This window comes from Hemiscyllium ocellatum, chromosome 3 (genome assembly GCF_020745735.1).
Source record: "Hemiscyllium ocellatum isolate sHemOce1 chromosome 3, sHemOce1.pat.X.cur, whole genome shotgun sequence".
Classification (NCBI taxonomy): domain Eukaryota; kingdom Metazoa; phylum Chordata; class Chondrichthyes; order Orectolobiformes; family Hemiscylliidae; genus Hemiscyllium; species Hemiscyllium ocellatum.
Window position 1 is genome coordinate 6,639,062 of NC_083403.1, and position 20,706 is coordinate 6,659,767.

Here is a 20,706-nt window from a genome sequence, read left to right on the forward strand (position 1 = left end):
GGAGAGTGGCGAGGGTTTCTGGCCGCATTTTGTCTGCTTGTTTGGGTTTATTGCTGAGAAACCAGCTGACTGTGTTCATTGGGTACCCATTCTTTTTGAACACACCATATAGGCGATTTTCCTCTGCTCTTCGTAGTTTCTGTGCTGCAGTTTGTGGCGGCTTGTTGAAATAATGTTCTAATGCAGCTTTGTTTCTGTATTTCAGTATTCGGTCCATATGTATTTTCCTGTAGACGCTGGTTTGAAGTTCCCCATTGACTGTTCACTCTACTGTGACATCTAGAAATGGCAGTTTGTTGTTATTTTCCTCCTCTTTTGTGAATTTTATGCCAATAAGGATATTATTGATGGTCTTGAAGGTTTCTTCTAATTTGCTTAATTTAGTGATCACAAAAGGTGTCATTTATGTAGCAGACCTAAAGTTTGGGTTGGATGGTTGGCAGAGCTGTTTAGAGTCCCTGCATTACTGCCTCAGCTAAGAACCCTGATATCAGAGATCCCATGGATGTTCCATTGGTTTGTCAGTCGGTTTTGTTATTGAAAGTGAAGTGGGTGGTGAGGCACAAGTCCACAAGCTTGACGATATTGTCCTTGCTGATTAATTTGGTGGTGATTGGTGTATGTGTCTTTGATTCTTCTAATAGTGCAGTCTTTCTTAGGCCAGGTTGATATTGATGGATGTGAACAGGGCTGCTACGTGAAAGGAGACCATTATTTCATCCTCTTCTACTGTGGTGTCTTTGATGATGTTCAGGAATTCTCGGGTGGAGAGGATGGAATGGCGTGAGCTTCTACTGAGTCTTTTAGTCTTTGGTGTAGTTCCTTGACTAATCCGTACATTGACGTTCCAGGTAGCAAGACTATGGGTCTGAGGGATCTCCTGTTTTGCGTATTTTGGGTAAACCACACAGGTATGAATGGACCCATCTGGCTTCATTCTTTGGAGGTCTGTCTAGTTTAATTCTCCAGATTTCTGAAGTTTTTGAGTAAGGCTCTGATTCGGTTCTCTAGTTCAAGGTTCGGGTCTATCACCACCTGTTGGTAAGTGTCCCTGTCTGCAAGTGCGTTTGCTTTCTCAATTTTGTCTGTTCGGTTTAAAATGACTGTCAAACATCCTTTGCCTGCAGGTAGGATAACGATGTTTTTAATCTTTTGAGTCCTTGTTGTGCATCAAAAAACAGCCCCAGCCTATTCGGCCTCTCCTTATAGCTCAAACTCTCCAAACCTGGCAACATCCTTGGAAATGTTGTGGTTCTGTTCGCCGAGCTGGGAATTTGTGTTGCAGACGTTTCGTCCCCTGTCTAGGTGACATCCTCAGTGCTTGGGAGCCTCCTGTGAAGCGCTTCTGTGATCTTTTCTCTGGCATTTATAATAGTTTGAATCTGCTGCTTCCGGTTGTCAGTTCCAGTTGTCCTTTGCAGTGGTCGGTATATTGGGTCCAGGTCGATGTGCTTATTGATTGAATCTGTGGATGAGTGCCATGCCTCTAGGAATTCCCTGGCTGTTCTCTGTTTGGCTTGTCCTATAATAGTAGTGTTGTCCCACGAAATGACACGACCAGCTATCCTTAGTAGCCACACACGCAGATGACAAGCAACATGAATTTGACTGGGACAACACTACTATTATAGGACGAGCCAAACAGAGAACAGCCTGAAGCACATTCCTAAAGAAGGGCTTATGCCCGAAACGTCGAATCTCCTGTTCCTTGGATGCTGCCTGACCTGCTGTGCTTTTCCAGCAACACATTTTCAGCTATCATAGAACAAGCCAAACAAAGAACAGCCAGGGAATTCCTAGAGGCATGGCATCCTCCACTGATTCAATCAATAAGCATATTGACCTGGACCTAATATACCAGCCACTGCAGCGGACCGCTGGAACTGACAACCGGAAGCGGCGGATTCAAATCACTACAAATGCCAGAGGAAAGATCACAGAAGTGCTTCACAGGAGGCTCCCAAGCACTGAGGATGTCACCTAGACAGGGGACAAAACATCTGTAACACAAATTCCCAGCTCGGCGAACAGAACCACAACGAGTACCCGAGCTACAAATCTTCACACAGACTTTGAATCCTTGGTAATCTTTTCTGAATCCTTTCAAGTTTCACAACATCCTTCCGATAGCCATGAGTCCAGAATTGTATGCAGTATTCCAATACTGGCCTAACCAATGTCCTGTACAGCTGCAATATGACCTCCAAACTCCTATATTCAATGCACTGACCAATAAAGGCAAGCATACCAAATGCCTTCTTCATGACCCTGTATACTTCCGACTCCGCTTTGAAGGAACTTTGAACCTGCACTCCAAGATCTTTTTGTTTAGCAATACCCCGCCTATCCATACTATTAAGTATATTGGCCCTGCCTCGATTTGCTTTCCAAAATGCAGGACCTCACATTTACCTAAACTAAACTCCATCTGCCACTCCTTGGCCCAACGGCCCAACTGCGAATTCAAGATGGAGGACAGAAAAAATTTCTGGCTGTAACAGCTGCTCCTTCATTGAGGTATTTTAGGTGTTGGAGGTGATTTCCTTCAATTCCTGGAGCAGCAATTATTGTTTTATATGCTGTTGCAGTGTTTTGGAACTTTGGGAAAAAATAGTCAAAACAACAGCAGTTTTAAAAGGGAGAACAGACAAATGAAGCACATGGTGAGGTCAATGCAGGAGAGGGAGAGAAAGAAACTGACACAGTGAATCTGCGCAGTTACTGCCTTTGCTGTTTAAATTCATGGATCGCTGGACATCGGAGTGCATCTGGGAAAATTAGCAAACAGTGAAATTCACAACAGATCTTGGAGGAAATGTTTGGGCGAAGTTCACAGCACAGAAGCAGGTAAGTGTATTGTTTTTAAGTGTGACCTACAGAAAGTCTGCAGTAGTGTGTAGGTGGGTTCTTTTTCGATTATGTGTTTTTTGAGATATGTCTCTTGATTAAACTTAAAATAGAAGCCATAACTATTAATTTAACCTGGGGCAGTGTTTTGGAGGGGAATAAGATGGTTTTATTTTCTGGGTGTATAGATTGTGAAGGAGCAAAAATGGCCTTTAGTAGAGTGATATGCGCTTCTTGTCAGATGCGGGAGTTTAAAGAGAGTTGAAAGGTTACTGCGGATTATATCTACAATAAATGCTGTTGGTTGCGGATCTCATCAGATCGAATGGATCGGCTGGAGAGACAGTTAGAAGCAATGAAGAATTTGCAACAGCAAGAGTATGTGATGGATGGTAGTTATGGGTGGGGGGGTGGTGCGGGGTAAGAGAGGTAGGCGGCTAGTGCAGGAGCCTCCCAAGTATGCTGTTTTGGAAAATGTATGGGGCGATGGATTCTCAGGGGAACATAGCATGAACAGCCAAGTTTCTAGTATTCAGACTGGCTCTAGTGCAGTGAGGGATATGTCGGGTTCCAAGAGATCAATTGTGTTAGGGGACTCTCTAGTCTGAGGTACAGACATTTCTGTGGCCAGCAGCGAAAATTCAGAATGGTGTGTTGCTTCCCTGGTGCCAGAATCAAGGATGTCTCAGAGAGGGTGCAGAATGTTCTCAAGGGGGAGAGGGGCCAGCAAGAGGTCACTGTCCACATTGGAACCAATGACATAGGAGAGAAAAAGGTTGAGATTCTGAAGGGAGATTACAGAGAGCTAGGCAGGAATTTAAAAAGGAGGTCCTCGAGAGTAGTAATATCTGGATTACTTCCAGTGCTACAAACTAGTGAGGGCAGGAATAGGAGGATAGAGCAGATGAATGCATGGCTGAGGAGCTCGTGTTTGGGAGAAGGATTCACATTTTTGGACTATTGGAATCTCTTTTGGAGTAGAAGTGACCTGTATAAGAAGATGGTTTGCACTAAATTGGAAGGGGACTAATATACTGGCAGGGAGATTTGCGAGCGCTGCTCGGGAGGATTTAAACTAGTAAGGTGGGGGTGGGGTTGGGATGCAGGGAGATAGTGAGGAAAGAGATCAATTGGAGACTGGTACAGTTGAGAACAGAAGCGAGTCAAACAAACAGTCAGGGACAAGGTAGGACTAATAAATTAAGCTGTATTTATTTCAATGCAAGGGGCCTAACAGGGAAAGCAGATGAACTCAAGACATGGTTAGGAACATGGGACTGGGATATCATCGCAATTACAGAAACATGGCTCAGGGAAGGACAGAACTGGCAGCTTAACGTTCCAGGATACAAATGCTACAGGAAGGATAGAAAGGCTAATGCCCCCATGGTAGGCTAATGCTAAAACTTCGGAGGTATGGCATTGAGGATACATTAGAGGTTTGGATTAGGAATTGGCTGGCTGGAAGGAGACAGAGGGTAGTAGTTGATGGATTATGTTCATCTTGGAGCGCAGTTACTAGCGGTGTACCACAAGGATCTGTTTTGGGACCATTGCTTTTTGTTATCTTTATAAATGATCTAGAGGAAGGACTTGAAAGCTGGGTAAGCAAGTTTGCGGATGACACGAAAGTCGGTGGAGTTGTGGATAGTGAGGAAGGAAGTGGTAGGTTACAGCGGGACATAGATAAGTTGCAGAGCTGGGCGGAAATGTGGCAAATGGAATTCAATGTAGCTAAGTGCGAAGTCGTTCACTTTGGTAGGAATAACAAGATGATGGATTACTGGGCTAATGGTAGGCTACTCGGTAGTGTGGATGAGCAGAGGGATCTTGGTGTCTATGTACACAGATCTCTGAAAGTTGCCACCCAGGTAAATAGTGCTGTGAGGAAGGCATATGGTGTACTGGGCTTTATTGGCAGAGGAATTGAGTTCCGGAGTCCTGAGGTCATGTTGCAGTTGTATAAGACTCTGGTGAGGCCTCATCTGGAGTATTGTGTGCAGTTTTGGTCGCCATACTATAGGAAGGATGTGGAAGCTTTAGAACGAGTGCAGAGGAGGTTTACCAGGATGTTGCCTGGAATGGTAGGAAAATCTTATGAGGAAAGGCTGAGGCACTTGGGGCTGTTCTCATTGGAGAAGAGAAGGTTTAGGGGAGATCTGATAGAAGTGTATAAGATGATTAGGGGTTTAGATAGGGTAGATACTAAGAACCTTTTACCGATGATGGAGTCAGGTGTTACTAGGGGACATAGCTTTAAATTAAGGGGTGGTAGGTATAGGACAGATGTTAGGGGTAGATTCTTCACACAGCGGGTTGTGAGTTCATGGAATGCCCTGCCCGTATCAGTGGTGAACTCTCCTTCTTTATGTTCATTTAAGCGGGCATTGGATAGGCATTTGGAAGTTATTGGGCTAGTATAGGTTAGGTAGGACTCGGTCGGCGCAACATCGAGGGCCGAAGGGCCTGTACTGCGCTGTATCCTTCTATGTTCTATGTTCTAAAGGGAGGCAAGAGAGGAGGGGGAGTGGCATTTTTGAAAAGGGATAGCATTACAGCTGTGCTGTGGGAGGATATTCCCGAAATACATCCAGGGAAGTTATTTGGGTGGAACTAAGAAATAAGAAAGGGATGATCACCTTATTGGGATTGTATTATAGACCCCCTAATAGTCAGAGGGAAATTGAGAAACAAACTCGTCATGAGATCTCAGCTATCTGTAAGAAACATAGGGTGGTCATGGTAGGGGATTTTAACTTTCCAGACTTAGACTGGGACTGCCATAGTGTTAAGGGAGGAATTTGTTAAGCGTGTACAACAAAATTTTCTGCTTTAGTATATGGATGTACCTACTAGAGAAGGTGCAAAACTTGACCTACTCTTGGGAAATAAGGCAGGGCAGGTGACTGAAGTGTCAGTGGGGGAGCACTTTGGGGCCAGTAACCATAATTCTATTAATTTAAAATAATGATGGAAAAGGATAGATTAGATCTAAAGGTTGAAGTTCTAAATTGGAGAAAAAACAATTTTGACAGTATAGGGCAAGAACTTTGAAAAGCTGATTGGGGACAGATGTTCGTAGGTCAAGGGATGGCTGGAAAATGGGAAGCCTTCAAAAATGAGATAACGAGAATCCAGAGAAAGTACATTCCTGTTATGGTAAAAGGAAAGGCTGGTAGGTATAGGGAATGCTGGATGACTAAAGAAATTGAGGGTTTGGTTAGGAAAAAGAAGGAAGCGTATATAAGGTATAAACAGGACAGATCGAGTGAATCCTTAGAAGAGTATAAAAGGCAGTCGGAGTATACTTAAGAGGGAAACCAGGAGGGCAAAAAGGAGACCTGAAATAGATTTGGCAAATAGAATTAAGGAGAATCCAAAGGATTTTTACAAATACATTAAGGACAAAAGGATAATGAGGGAGAGAATAGGACCCCCAAAAGATCAGCAAGGCGGCCTTTGTGTGGAGCCGCAGAAAATGAGGGAGATACTAAACGAGTATTTTGCATCAGTATTTTCTATGGAAAAGTATATGGAAGATATAGAGAGTAGCGAAATAGATGGCGACACCTTGCAAAATGTCTCGATTACAGAGGAGGAAGTGCTGGATGTCTTGAAACAGGTAAAGGTGGATAAATCCCCAGGACCTGATCAGGTGTACCCTAGAACTATGTGGGAAGCTAGAGAAGTGATTGCTGGGCCTCTTGCTGAGATATTTGTATTATCGATAGTCACAGGTTAGGTGCCGGAAGACTGGAGGTTGGCTAACATGGTGCCACTGTTTAAGGGTGGTAAGGACAAGTCAGGGAACTACAGACTAGTGAGCTGGACGTCGGTGGTGGGCAAGTTGTTGGAGGGAATCCTGAGGGACAGGATGTACATTTATTTAGAAAGGCAAGGACTGATTTGAGATAGTCAACATGGCTTTGTGTGTGGGAAATCACGTCTCACAAACTTGATTTGGGTTTTTTTTTGAAAAAGCAACAAAGAGGATTGCAGAAGATGTGATCTATATGGACTTCAGTAAGGCATTCGACAAGGTTCCCCATGGTAGATTGGCTAGCAAGGTTAGAACTCATGGAATACAGGGAAAACTAGCCACCTGGCTCAAAGGTAGAAGGAAGAGGGTGGTGGTGGTGGAGAGTTGTTTTTCAGACTGGAGGTCTGTGACCAGTGGAGTGCCACAAGGATCGGTGCTAGGTCCTCTACTTTTTGTCATTTACATAAATGATTTGGATGTGAGCATAAGAGGTACAGTTAGTAAGTTTGCAGATGACACCAAAATTGGAGCTGTAATGGACAGTGAAGAGGGTTACCTCAGATTACAACAGGATCTTGACCAGATGGGCCAATGGGCTGAGAAGTGGCAGATGGAGTTTAATTGAGATAAATGCAAATTGCTGCATTTTGGGAAAGCAAATCTTAGCAGGACTTAATGGTAAGGTCCTAGGGAGTGTTGCTGAACAAAGATACCTTGGAGTGCAGGCTCATAGCTCCTTGAAAGTGGAGTCGCAGGTAGATAGGATAGTGAAGGCAGCATTTGGTATGCTTTCCTTTATTGGTCAGAGTATTGAGTACAGCGGTTGGGAAGTCATGTTGCGGCTGTACAGGACATTGGTTAGGCATAGGTTTAGGGTGAGAGGGGAAAGATATAAAAGGGACCTAAGGGACAACGAATTCACACAGAGAGTGGTACGTGTATGGAATGAGCTGCCAGAGGATGTGGTGGAGGCTGGTACATTTGCAACATTTAAAAAGCATTTGGATGGGTATATGAATAGGAAGGGTTTGGACAGATATGGGCTGGGTGCTGGCAGGTGGGACTAGATTGGGTTGGGATTTCTGGTCGGCATGGACCAAAGGGTCTGTTTCCATGCTGTACATCTCTATGATTCTATGATCAAGGTCCTGTTGTACTTGGAGGTGATCTTTGCTGTCCTTTACACCACCAATCTTGATATCATCTGTAAACTTAGTAACCATACCTATGTTCACATCCAAATCATTTATATAAATGACAAAAAGCAGTGTAGACAACACCAATCCTTGAGGCACAGGTCTCTGAAAAACAACCCTCCACTACCATCCTCTGCCTCCCACCTTCAAGCTGGTTCTGTATCCAAATGTCTACTTCTCCTTGTATTTCATGTGATTTAATCTTGCTAAGCAGATGACCATGCACAACCTGCATGAGCAAGGAGCTTGAGCGGATGTGAGAGCAAGACAGACACACGGATGGGGGAAGGGGAATCCCTGCAGGGACTTCGTTGTCTTTTTTATTGTGTCTGTAGTTTGGATTAAGAGGCGATGCAGTTTCGATTATGGATTATACCTTAGACCCTAAAGTTTTGCCAGTTGTTTTTAAGCATTTGCTGTGTCTTATGGTAAATGGATAATTGAGTTCGGACAAGAAATTTGGTAAAAGTCATCTATTCAATAACAGTACCAAATTATAAACAATTTGCCATGATGATTATATCAAAACATTAATATGAGCCATGCAACTTGTGGAATATTGGGGTTTGATTACTAGGGCATTCCTTCCATTGCTGTTGTTTTAATGTCACTGGCCCTACTCAGTTTGTGGTCAATGATTTTGATGGGGAGTGATTTAGTGACAACAACATCAAGTGAGAACAGCAATGGTCATTGCCTGATGTAAATGCTGCTCTTGCACTCTCTCCTGCTTTCAGCTGATTTAATAAGAGGAAATAAAAGCACGACCTTCAACAGTAGAAGAAACAATTTGCAAAATACTATTTAATAAGGAACAACACAGACAGAGAGGTGCGAAACCAGGTGAAGCAATTCCTTCAAAATCTCAAAGGAGCTAGAAGGATACTCGGTTCTACTCCTCTTGGTAAAATCCAAGTGCGGCATGCTTTGGATCCTGGTTATTTAATGTTTGCAACCTGTTAATTAGACACTGGTAATGAAGTTCAATATTCTTTTTAGACTACAGTTTTGCTTGAGTCCTGACATTTATTGTTCAGGGTTCAAAACTCCCACTGTTCCCAAAGGGCCTCGCCAGTATTCCCATGTATACAGGTCCAACACTTCCAAAGCCTGCCCCTAGATCAACTCCAAGTCACAAATCAGTCTTTAAAGACATTTTCTCAATTGAAGTATTTGTTGCAGGACTGATTTCCCAGAAACTGGTGAAATATTCCTTACCTGTGGGTGGTAGACACTGAGACTTTTCACCTTGTGCAGGGGCAGTAATACTCTAATCAGGAACATTTTATGCTCTTCTTTCAATGGCAATGCAAACCCATTGATTATACTGAACAAGGAAACAGAAAAGTGCAAAGAAATTAAATCCTTGACAATTTACTGAGAGGGTATTCAAAATCCCACTGTTTATAAATTATTTGGAGTGAGTAGATAGAAGCATTTTTAACTGCTTTGGAAAATATGGCATTACTAGTCCAAAAAAAGTTGATAGTCCATCTTCTAACACCCTAGTGGCAGCATGATACAATGTTGATCAATATCCATCATTATTTTTAAGATTTGTTGTACATTCATTTGTAATACAGAGGAACCTCTATTATCTGAATATCGAATTATCCGAAGGTGAACTCGAGGTCCCAACAGAAACATAACATCGAAGAAGTGTTCCCAACAGTGATCGCGCCTTTTATTTACAATGATTAAAAACGAACTCTGCTTACTGAAATGCTGCCGAGAACCATCCTGGACGTCAAGGGGAGCCCAGGCACGGTCTCCAACTGACCGACTGCCTGCCCTCTCATTCTCACCACACCTTCCCTGGAGTTCTACACAGGAGTGTAGCCTGAACCTTTCTACCCAGATAATCTCTCTAACATTGTCCTGTACAGGGCAAAGGTGGAACGTGACAAAACGTTCAGTAAAAAGGTGTGCGTGCGCGTGGGGATGAGGGGCAGATGGGGGCACACACGCTGTGTGTTACTGCCTAGTTTCCTGAACGGGGAGCAGATTAAGTGCTTGCTGTGTCAATCCCTTTGAACTGATTGGGGGTGGGGGGTGGGAAGGCTTCAGCAATGCTGCAGGTCCCTTACACACAAGTGTGCGTCTGCTCAGAAACAAACCCGGAGACAGAGAGGGGGAGCAAGGCAGGCACAGTGAGGAAAAAGGAACCTTCAGAAAACTCCGAGCCCCCGAGGAGAGGTATTGAATCAATTAGCTGAATAATCAATTATCTGAACGAAATAGTGCCCGCCCACCTCGGTCGGTTAATCAAGGTTCCTCTGCATATGGAAAATACCAGTGAAAACTATTAGAAACTGTACATTCAAAGTTATCCATTCCTCTCAATATGCTATGTCTTATTAACTGTATACAGAATATGTAGAAAAGTGAAGTTCTCCCAAATAACCAATGAAGTTTACAAGTTTATTTGCAGTGTCATATGGTGATTTTCACTCCCCATTTCTCCAAAGTACTGACTCTCACCACAACTGCTAACAGCCCTCTGTAACAAATCACCCAAGTAGCTGCACTTTATCTGAGACTAGCAGTAAATTGGAATCAAACGGTCTTCACTAGTACACAGTCCTACAAGCAAAAATCTTGGCCAATTTCCCCTCCTATTCTCAGTCAACAAACATTCCAAGGCCAACTTGGGGTGGGCAATAAATCCTAGCCCAGCGAGCAGCACCCACCTCTCACGAATGAATTAAAGATATTCTGCAATTAAAAACAGTCCACATCAAACCTAAACATAGAAAAGTAAAGCGAGTAAACAGATGTCTAAGCAGATGCGATTTCACCCAAATATAAGAAATATGAGAAGCAGGAGAACTTGATACATAGGACTAATCGGTCATTGAGTAAGATCAATGCCGGTCTAATTCACTTCTACCTTCTATCATTACACTCAAATTCCTCAATACTTAGAAAACAAAAATCTGTTAATGTTCATCTTGAATACACTCAACATGTCTACCTAGCCAGCGTCTTCAGGCATATGGAGATGCAATGCTTTCAGTGAAGAAATGTATTCTAATCTCAGGAAAATAGCATCAAATAGACTTGTATAAACCTACTGGCAGTAATCAGAACAAATTGTGCTAGTAATACAACACAATTGTATTCACCAATTCTTCAAAACTTGAGTAAATAATCGAAGTTTAAACCTCAATGCAGTGGTAAGGACATGCTAGTTGCTTGTGGTTGCTGGAGGCCAAAGTCTCAGGTTATCATCACATAAATTCCTCAAACAGCAGTGTCAAAGATCTTCAGTTGTTTCGTTGATCTTCCCTCCAACATATGGATGCATTCAGGTCCCTTTGTGACTCCTTAAATACTGAATCAGTCTGTACCCAAATGTAGTAAGAAGTGAACAACTTGGGATAAGGAATGACAATTAACAGTTGTGTCATGTAACTGCCTTGAAATCACTATCTCAAACATGAAAAAAATCTAACCATTATCCCATGATATTCAATGACCATAACCATCACTGAATCACACATTACCAGTATCTTGGGGGGTTATCAATGACCAGAAAGAGAAGTGGTCAAACTCGATAAATATTTTGCCGATAGGAACAGAACATTGGGAATAATAGCTCACCTCCTGAGCCCCCACAGCCTGCACCCCTCTCCATCTTCAAGGCATAAATCAAGGCATTGAATCTTCTCCACTTGCTTGGATGGGTGCAACTCCAAACATGAATGCGATTTAGGAAAAGTAGACTATTTTACCCTTTAGACTGTTTGCTATTCAATAAGATCATAGCTGATCGGTTTGTGATAACGTTTTATATCCTTACCTGACAAGAATATATCTTAAAAAGTATACGATGACCCCCAACTCCACTGCCTTCCGAGGCAGAGCTCCAAAGTTCAACAGCCCTCAGAAAAGAATTCCTCTTATTTCTGCCCTGAAGGGGTGACTACTAATGTCAAATTTGGAAACTATAGATGATTAGTTTAACATGGGTCATTGGGAAATTGTTAGAATCCATTACAGAAGTGTAACACAACATTTGGAAGTCAAATAAGGAGGACAAATGTGTTTGACTAATTTGCTAGAGTTCTTCAAGTGGTAAATGGGGTCCTATAAATGTTGGTGCTGGATTTCCAGAAGGCATGTGATAAGGCACCACACAAAAGGTGAATACAGAAGCAAGATCATGTGTGGTTAGGGGTAGTAGAGGATTGGCCCACCGACAGAAATCAGTGAGGGTAAACAGGTCTTTTTCTGATGACAAGAGACAACTTGAGGAATGCCATTTGTGCTACCATGTCCTAACTTCTTACAATCTATACTCTTGACTTGGCTGCAGTGATCAAATGTACATTCACCAGATTTGCAGATGACACTAAAATAAGCAGAAAGTAAGGTGCAATGAAGAAATAAGAAATTTACAAATGCATACGGATAGGTTAGGTGAACAGGTCAAAATTTGACTGATGGAGATTAACTTGGGTAAGTGAGAAATTATTCATTTCAATCAGAAGAATATGAAGATAATTTGTCATCCAAATGGAGAGAAACTTCAGAGGGCTTCAGCGTAAAGGAATCTGGGTGTCGTGCATGAAATGCAGAAAACTGGTACATGATACAGAAAGTAACAAAGGAGGTAAAGAGAGTTCGGCATTTATTGCTAAATGAACACAGTATAAAAACAGGGATGTGTTGCTACAAGTGTGTAAGGCAGTAGTGAGTCCACAGCTGCAATAGTGTGTACAGCTCTGATGCCCTCAAGGATGGATATAATTGCATTGGATGAAATTCAGAATAGATTCACTAGATTGATTCCAAAGATGAGGGTTTTGTCTTGAGATTGAGCAGTTTAGGTCAACATGGATTCAGAAGAAAGGAGATCTAATAGATGCCAAACAGATTGACAAAGTAGATGTAGACAGAATGCTTCCTCTTGTGGGGTAATCTAGAATGAGAGGTCACAGTCTTTGCTTAATGGGTAGCAAATTTAAAACAGGGGAGCAGAAATTACTCCTCAAAAAGCATCCTGAATCTGTGGAATTCACTACCCCAGCATGCAGTGGATGACAAGGACCTTGAGTAAATTGGAGGAGGAGAGAAGCAGATTTTTCATTAGTATCAAGTTGAAGGGTTAACGGTAGCAAGCAGGAGAAGTAGAGACAGAGATGAGTTGTCTATTCCTTGCACTAGTTATTACGTTCTTGAGAGTAATACATTTTTGGAATTTTGTACTTCAAGAGTTGTGGACGCTACTGGAAATTCTTAATAAGATAGATTTTTTTTAAATACCTGAGCTCATGCCTACGAAAAACTAGCACAAAGAGGAGTCAAGGTCTGGAACATGTCAGCCATAATCTTGATGGGCTGAATGGATTACTCTGATATCCTTTTTTTCCCTTATGCAAAGGAAGACCCTCCTTCAAAATGATCAGAACCTAAGTCCACATCAAAAAGCTCCAAACTAAAATACATTAAAGAGTGTAATGATACTATGGCTTTAAGAGGTCTCTTTTGTCCTTTTTAAAATGAAGAGGTTGACGTAGAGGTACCGAGCAGTCATAGAGAAGTACAGCATGGAAATAGACCCTTCAGTCCAACTTGTCCATGTCGACCAAATATCCTAACCTAAGCTAGTTCCATATGCTAGCACTTGGCCCATATCCCTCTAAACCCTTCTTATTCATATACCTATCCAGATGCCTATTAAATGCTGCAATTGTACCAGCCTCCTCCACTTCCTCTGGCAGCTCATTCCGTACATGCACCACCGTCGCGTAAAAAAGTTGCCCCATAGGTCTCTTTTATATCTTTCCCGTCTCACCTTAAACCTATGTCCTCTAGTTCAGGACTCCTCCACCCCAGGGAGGAGACTTTGTCTATTCAGGAGAGCTCCTCGGATGCTGCCTGATCTGCTGTGCTTTTCCAGCAACATACTCTTGAACTTGCCTATTCACCCTTTTCATGCCCCTCAGGATTTTGTAAACCTCTAAGATCACCCCTCAGCCTCTGACGCTTGAGGGAAAACAGCCCCAGCCTATTCAGCCTCTCCCAATAGCTCAAATCCTCCAACACTACCAATATCTTTGTAGATCTTTTCTGAACCCTTTCAAGTTTCACAACATCCTTTCAATAGGAGGGAGACCAGAACTGCACACAATATTCCAAAAGTGGCCTAACCAGTGTCCTGGATAGTCGCAACATGACTTCCCAACTCCTGTATTCAATGCCCTGACCATTAAAAGAAAAACATATCAATTGCCTTCTTCACTATCCTGTTCCAAGCTAATAAAGTAAACAGCCTTTAGGCCTTGTGCTTTTCTTATAATAAAAAAGAACATTGGAACAATAGAAGTAACCTGAATAAGTTGAGTCAGGGTCCCAGAATCAGAGTTTTAATTCAGCTTTCAGTAGTTGTTGGGGTTTCTTATCTGCCATATATCATTTCCTGTTACAGCAAAACACTTCTGTTTTCTGAAATCAGAGTTTCCTCTCTCTGCCAGAATTTTTTCATTGATGTTCTTTCCTCCTGGACTGGAAAAATACTGCATCTATTTTAATGAATTTGCCTTTGCCAAGGCATGTTTTTGGGATGTTACTGTATTGGAACAGTTGCTGTTTAGTAGTTAAATAATCTATTACTGTTTTCCAATAGAATTCAAGTTATACCAATTCACCTTTCTTTGTATTTTAACTGTAGAGTATGAGTATGTGTTTTGTTTAAAGCAGACTAGTGTAACCAATCGAATTACATCTGGAGCACAGCACCTTACACATATGCTTAAGTAAAAGTTGGGTCCAGTTGTCTCCTTCATATATTTGAAGGGGTCTTGGTCTGGTCCATAACAAGAGACAAATGAAACATTTTAATTAAGGAATCAGAATTCTGAAACTCAGGAGTTATTTGAACCATCACATCCATTCCAGGTTTTTGAAAGTGCTACCTTATTGGTTTCACTCTCCTGCACTTTCAAAGAACCTTGTGTTTTATATTCCTTTGCAACTACTTTGCCGTTTCCCTATCGAAACGTATTATTAAATCTGGTTCCAACAGCTTTTTATGCAGTTCATAACTTGTTCCATGATGTTTTTGCTCTCATGTGACCTACGTTCTTCACCTATGTTAAAATTTACACCCAAAGGTACGATTTTCATGCCGCTCAAGTAGTAATCTTTATTCTATCAAATTCATTCAATATGTTCAGTGTCTCTAACAAATAGCCTTGAACCATTTCTGCTCTAAGGGAATAATTGCAGCTTTTTTCAGAAAACTGAAGTCCCTCTCCCTTGGAACCATCCTTGTAAATCTCTTCTGTACCCTCTCCAATGCTTTAACATCCTTCCTGAAATGTGTGCTCGGGCTTGGTAACAGCTCTCAGGCCAGCATCATATTCACAATTGTGAAAGATTTAGTACAATCCTTGTGCTTCGTTTATGAGTTTATGAAGCCAAGAATTCAGAAGACCTCTAAATGGCATTCTAAACTGTCCTGCTGTTTAAAGAGCATTTGTATACACAATTTTGAAGGACAGGCGTAGTGTATCATTTAATTTACGATGGCTAATTATTCTTCCTAACAAACTGAGTCACTTCACACACTGATGTTAAACTTGATCTATCACACATCGGCTAATTTTGCCAATTTATGTCTTTTTGAAAGCTGTACACTCACCTCTTGTTTATTAAATTTAGAAGTGTGTTATCTGCAAATTTATCAGCTATGCTCTGCCCGCCCAAATCCAGGTCGTTCTCATACAGACCCATCCATATAATGATGACATACTTTGTCAAAATCCTTTTAGTTGCCCACATAAACAACACTATCATCTGTCCACTCAGACCATCCCAGAACCATTCTCAACCATTTGCTGTGATATGGTTTATAATCCTGCAAAGTCATGAAATACTTAAAATATTTTCCACAAAGAGAGAGGATATCACTCACCAGGAGAAACATTTTGTCACAGTTTCTAATCCCAGACACACTGTTACTCAAGACCATTCCCAATGAGATTTATTTTATTGGTTAATAGGATGTGGGTGTTGTTGAATTGACTAACATTTACTTCTATCCCTAGTTTCCCTTGAGAAGGTGGTGATGAGCTGCCTTCTTGAACTGCAGCATTTGATTAGGTGCACCCAGATTGCCACTACAGAGGGAGTTCAGGATTTTGACTGAGCAACATTGAGGAGTTGGGATGTTATATTGAGGTTGTGCAGGACATTGGTGAGGCCACTTTTGAATGACTGTGTACAGTTCTGGTCACCCTGCTAGAGGAAGGATATTAAATTGGAGAAGGTTCAGAAAAGAATTACCAGGATGTTGCCAGGACTGGAGGGTTTGAGCCACAGGGAGAGACTAATTAGACTGGGACTTTTTTTCCACTGAAGCACAGGAATTTGAGGGGTGCCTTATAGAGACGTATAAAAGGTCTTTTCTGTAGGGTGGTGAGTTCAAAACGAGGGGCTATATTTTGAAAGTGAGAGGAGAGTGATTAAAAAGGCACCTGAAGGGCAACTTTTTCCAGAGCGTGGCTCCTAATGAACTGCCAGGGGAAGTATTAGGTGCAGGTCCAGTTCTAACATCTAAAAGACCTTTGGACAGGTACACGAATTGGAAAGGTTTAGACAGATTTGGGCCAAACGCAGACAAGTGGGACGAATTTAATTTGGGAAACTTGGTTTGCATGGATGGGTTGGATCAAAGGGTCTGTTTCCATGCTGTATGACTGACACTGAAGGAACCATGATATATTTCCATATCAGGATGTGGAGTAGCTGGGAGGGGAAGATGGAGGTGGTGTATCTATTGACTTGATGTTTCTCGATGGAAGTGGTTATAGGTTTGCAAAGTGCTGTCGATGGCGTCTTGTTGAATGTCTGCAGTACATCTTGTAGGTGGTACACACTGCTACTGTGCGTTAGTGGTGGAAGACGTGAATGAGTTTCCAAACAAGGAGGTTATTTTTAAGTAGATGGTGGCAAGCTTACTGATTGTTGTTGAAGCTGTACTCATCCAGGCACATGGCAAGTATTCCATTGCACTCCTGACTTGTGCCTTGGAGATGGACATGCTCTGAGATGGGAGGTGTGTTACCCATTGCAGGATTCTTGGCCTTTAACCAGCTCTTGTAGTTGCAGTGTTTATAGGGTTGGTCCAGTTGCAGTTCCACTTCTACTTCTGTCAATAGTAATCCACAAGATGCTGATTGCATGGGAGAGGTTCCAGTAATGTCATGTCACTGAATGTCAAGGGGCAGTAGTTAAGATTCTCTCTTGTTGGAGAAGTCGTTGCCTGGCACTTGTGTGGTAAAAGCATTACTTGTTTTTGGTTAGCTCAAACCTGTCTAGATCTTGTTGCATTTAGACTCAGATTACTTCAGTGTCTAAGGAGTCACAAATGGTGCTGAACGTTGTTTACTGATGTTTGCACATCCCCACTTCTGACCTTATCATGCAGGGAAGGTCATTGATGAAGTAGCTGAACATGATTGAGCCCAGGACAGTATCCTGAGGTGGGGCTCTTGTTGTGCAGAGATAACTTCCCTATCCCTGAACCAAGAGGCCCAGTTTAAGTCCCCACCAGCTCCATACTGTGTAATAGAATTTTTTAAAAAATCCACTTACAGGATGATGGCAACATTGGCTGCGCCAGCATTTACTGCCCATTCCTAATTTCCCAGAGGGCAGTTAAAGAGTCAACTACATTGCTGTGGGTCTGGAGTCACATGTAGGAAATGTCAGTTTCCTTCCCTAAAGGACTTTAGTGAATCAGATTGGTTTTTCCAATAATCAACAATAGATTCATGGTCATCATTAGATCATGGATTCCAGATTTTTGGTTGAATTCAAATTCAAACACGTGCCGTGGCAGTATTTGAACCTGGATCCCCAGATTAATAATCGACCAATAATACCACTAAACCATTGCGTCCCCTTAATCTCTGAACAAGTTGATTACAAAATATCTTGAGAGTTGATGGATTGGGTGTTAATTGGCTGGGTGGAATTTGTCCTGCTTTGCATCTGTTAGACATTTCTGGGCAATTTTATTTTTAAAGATTATTAGGTAGATGCCAGGGTTGTAACTGTACTGCAACAGTTTGGTTAGGGGAGGGGCAAATCATTGGCACAAGTCTTCAATACGATTGCTGAAATAGTATCAGAGTCAACAGCCTTTGCAGCATCGAGCACCTCTTGGGATGGACTGAAGACTGGCTTCTGTGATGTTGGCACCTCTGAAGGAGGCGGAGATGGTTCATCTAATTAGTACTTCTGGCCGGTGGCTTTTACAAAAAAATTCAGCAATAGCTTTTGCACTTCCTTTGATGTGTTGGTCTCTCCCATCATTGAGGATGGGGTAATTTGTTCAGTCTCCTCCTTCACTGTCTTGTTAAGAACATAAGTAATAAGACAGCACGGTGGGCTCAGTGGTTAGCACTGCAGCCTCACAGTACCAGGATCCCAGGTTCAATTTCAGCCTCGGGTGACTGTCTGTGTGGAGTTTGCATGTTCTCTGTGTCTGCGTGGGTTTCCTCCGGGTGCTCCAGATTCCTCCCACAGGCCAAACATGTGCAGGTCAGGTGAATTGTCCATGCTAAGTTGCCCGTAGTGTTAGGTGCATTAGTCAGAGGGAAATGGGTCTGGGTGGGTTACTCTTCGTAGGGTGGGTGTGGACTGGTTGGGCCGAAGGGACTAGGCAATTCAGCCCCTCAAGCCTGCTCCACCTTCAATATCATCATGACTGATCTCATCTTGGCATCAACTCCACAAGTCTGTCTATTCTCCGTAATGCTTCAACCCATTACTAACTTAAAAATCTGCCCACCTTATCCTTAAATTTACACAATGTCCCAGCATCCATCACACCCTGGGTAGTGAATTCCAAAGATTCAAGATCCTTTGGAGGTGGGAGAGGGCGACATGCTAGGAAGGAATGGGGTTGGTAAAGAGAGGCAGGCAATAGGGGGAGCAAGACAAGAGAGAGGGAAACATCAGGAATCAGTGAGAGGCAGAAAGAAAGACCACTGCACTACTGTTTAGACAAAGTCAGGGAAGGGAGTATTGAAAACTCCACCACTAACAGTGGCTATATTCACATTAACATGGGCCAATAATATTTACTGCATTCATCAGATATAGAAGCAAAAAGTAGGCCTTTCAGCCTATACAGTCTACTCTGCCATTCAATAAGATTATGGCTGATCTAATAATGCTGAACCGCATTTTCCCCATAACTGTTGATTCCCTTACTGATTAAAAAATCAATCTATATTTGTCTTCAATCTATTTAACAACCCAGCTTCAAACTCGGTGTTCAATAATTCTACAGATTTACTTCCCGAAAGAAATGCTTTATCATCTCTGCCTTAAAACGTGCAGCCCCTTATTTTGATATTATGCCCCCCCCCGGTCCTAGACTCTCCTAAAAAGGAGAAACAACCTCTCTGCAAATACCCTGTCAAGTCTCTAAGAATCTTGTTTGATTTAACACAGTCAACTCTCATTCTTCTACACGAGAATGAGTAGAGGCCCAATCTACAGAATCTGTCCTCAAAAGACAATTCTCTCCCTACCTGGTATCAGCCGAGCAAATGTTTTTTGGGTGGCCCTCAATGCCACTATATCTTTCTTTATCTAAACTGCCCAAAACTGTTCAGTGTCCCACCTATGGCCAGATTAGTGCCTTGTACAGTTTTAGCAACTCCTTAATTTTCTACATTTTCTTTCAAATAAAAACCAACATTTCATTTGTTTTTCCTATTACCTGCTGAACTTGGATACTAACTTTTTCTGATCAATGGCTAAGTACACTCAGAGCCCCATTCTGTAGTCTTTTCTCATTTGAAAACTCTTCCCTAATGCCTAGTCATGACACAATCAAGTTTTGTCATATCTGTTTGGGAAGTACAAATCAGCAAGCTGACAATCAATTTTGAATACTACTTCAGAAGTTTCTCACATGAATAAGAAGTCTTGCTTCTCTGGCACCTACTGCTGCCAGCAGAATTGCAGAAATATTTCCCATTTACTTGATATGCTGTTTAGTCGCTTAAAGCTTTTTTTGTGGACGGGGAATCTTACTGAGAATTAGCTTGAACCAACTTTATAGCCTAATATGTACTAGCTACTTCAGTCAAGCAGATTCAAACATGGATTACTCACGGTGTCCCAACAAATGCTTTTCAAATCCACACTAATGCATCACACATGTAAATTTCTTATTGAAATCTCTTCAGAATCAATATATTTTCCTTTTGTTTCTGTGCGGCTCCTTAAGACTTTCTCCGAGATGCTCAGTTTTAAATAGATGAAAAATGACTCAGTCCACTGGGACACAGAACATTGCTGCAGGAGCTCTTCAGAGTGGTGTCCTAGGCCCAACCATCTTCAACTGCTTCATCAAGGACCCTCCCTTCAATATAAGGTCAGGAGTGGGGATGTTGGTCGATGACTGCAGTGTTCAGTACCATTCGCAACTCCTTAGAAAATAAATGCTCATAAGTAGCAAGATCTGGGGAACATCCACTCTAAGCTTCACAAAAGAAAGAAACATTTACAAACAAGAGCCAGACAGTGACCATCTTCCCATGACTTTTATGGCATCACAGGATCCCATTATGAATATTATGCTGCAGTTCATCACTGACTGCAAAGAAACTTAACCAGAGGCCAGTTACTCCCCTCTGCTGTCAAGGCCTCAAATCCTCTCCTCCAACTATAAGGCACAGCTGTTAGTGTAGAACAGGTGCAGCTCTAATACAATTTCGGGAAAACTAAATTTTGCATTCCTCCACTGCCCCAGGATGTGGTCAGCCAGTGGGGCATTGCTCCAACCTCCTCTTTCTGGTCATGAGACCCATCCTCTTCTCACACCATAGTTCTAACTACCCCGAAGAGTCAGAGGGCCACAGTTCCACCCTCCTC

General features: G+C 42.2%; 1 protein-coding gene across 1 annotated transcript in view; it reads right to left on the minus strand.

Moving 5' to 3' along the window:
- ppp2r5d (protein phosphatase 2, regulatory subunit B', delta) overlaps positions 1 to 20,706 on the minus strand; it is a 165,258-nt gene that overhangs the window by 57,991 nt on the left and 86,561 nt on the right. Inside the window, exon 9 of the mRNA XM_060848039.1 lies at positions 9,022 to 9,130. Coding sequence (XP_060704022.1) covers positions 9,022 to 9,130 — 109 coding nt within the window. The remainder of the gene's footprint in view (positions 1 to 9,021; positions 9,131 to 20,706) is intronic.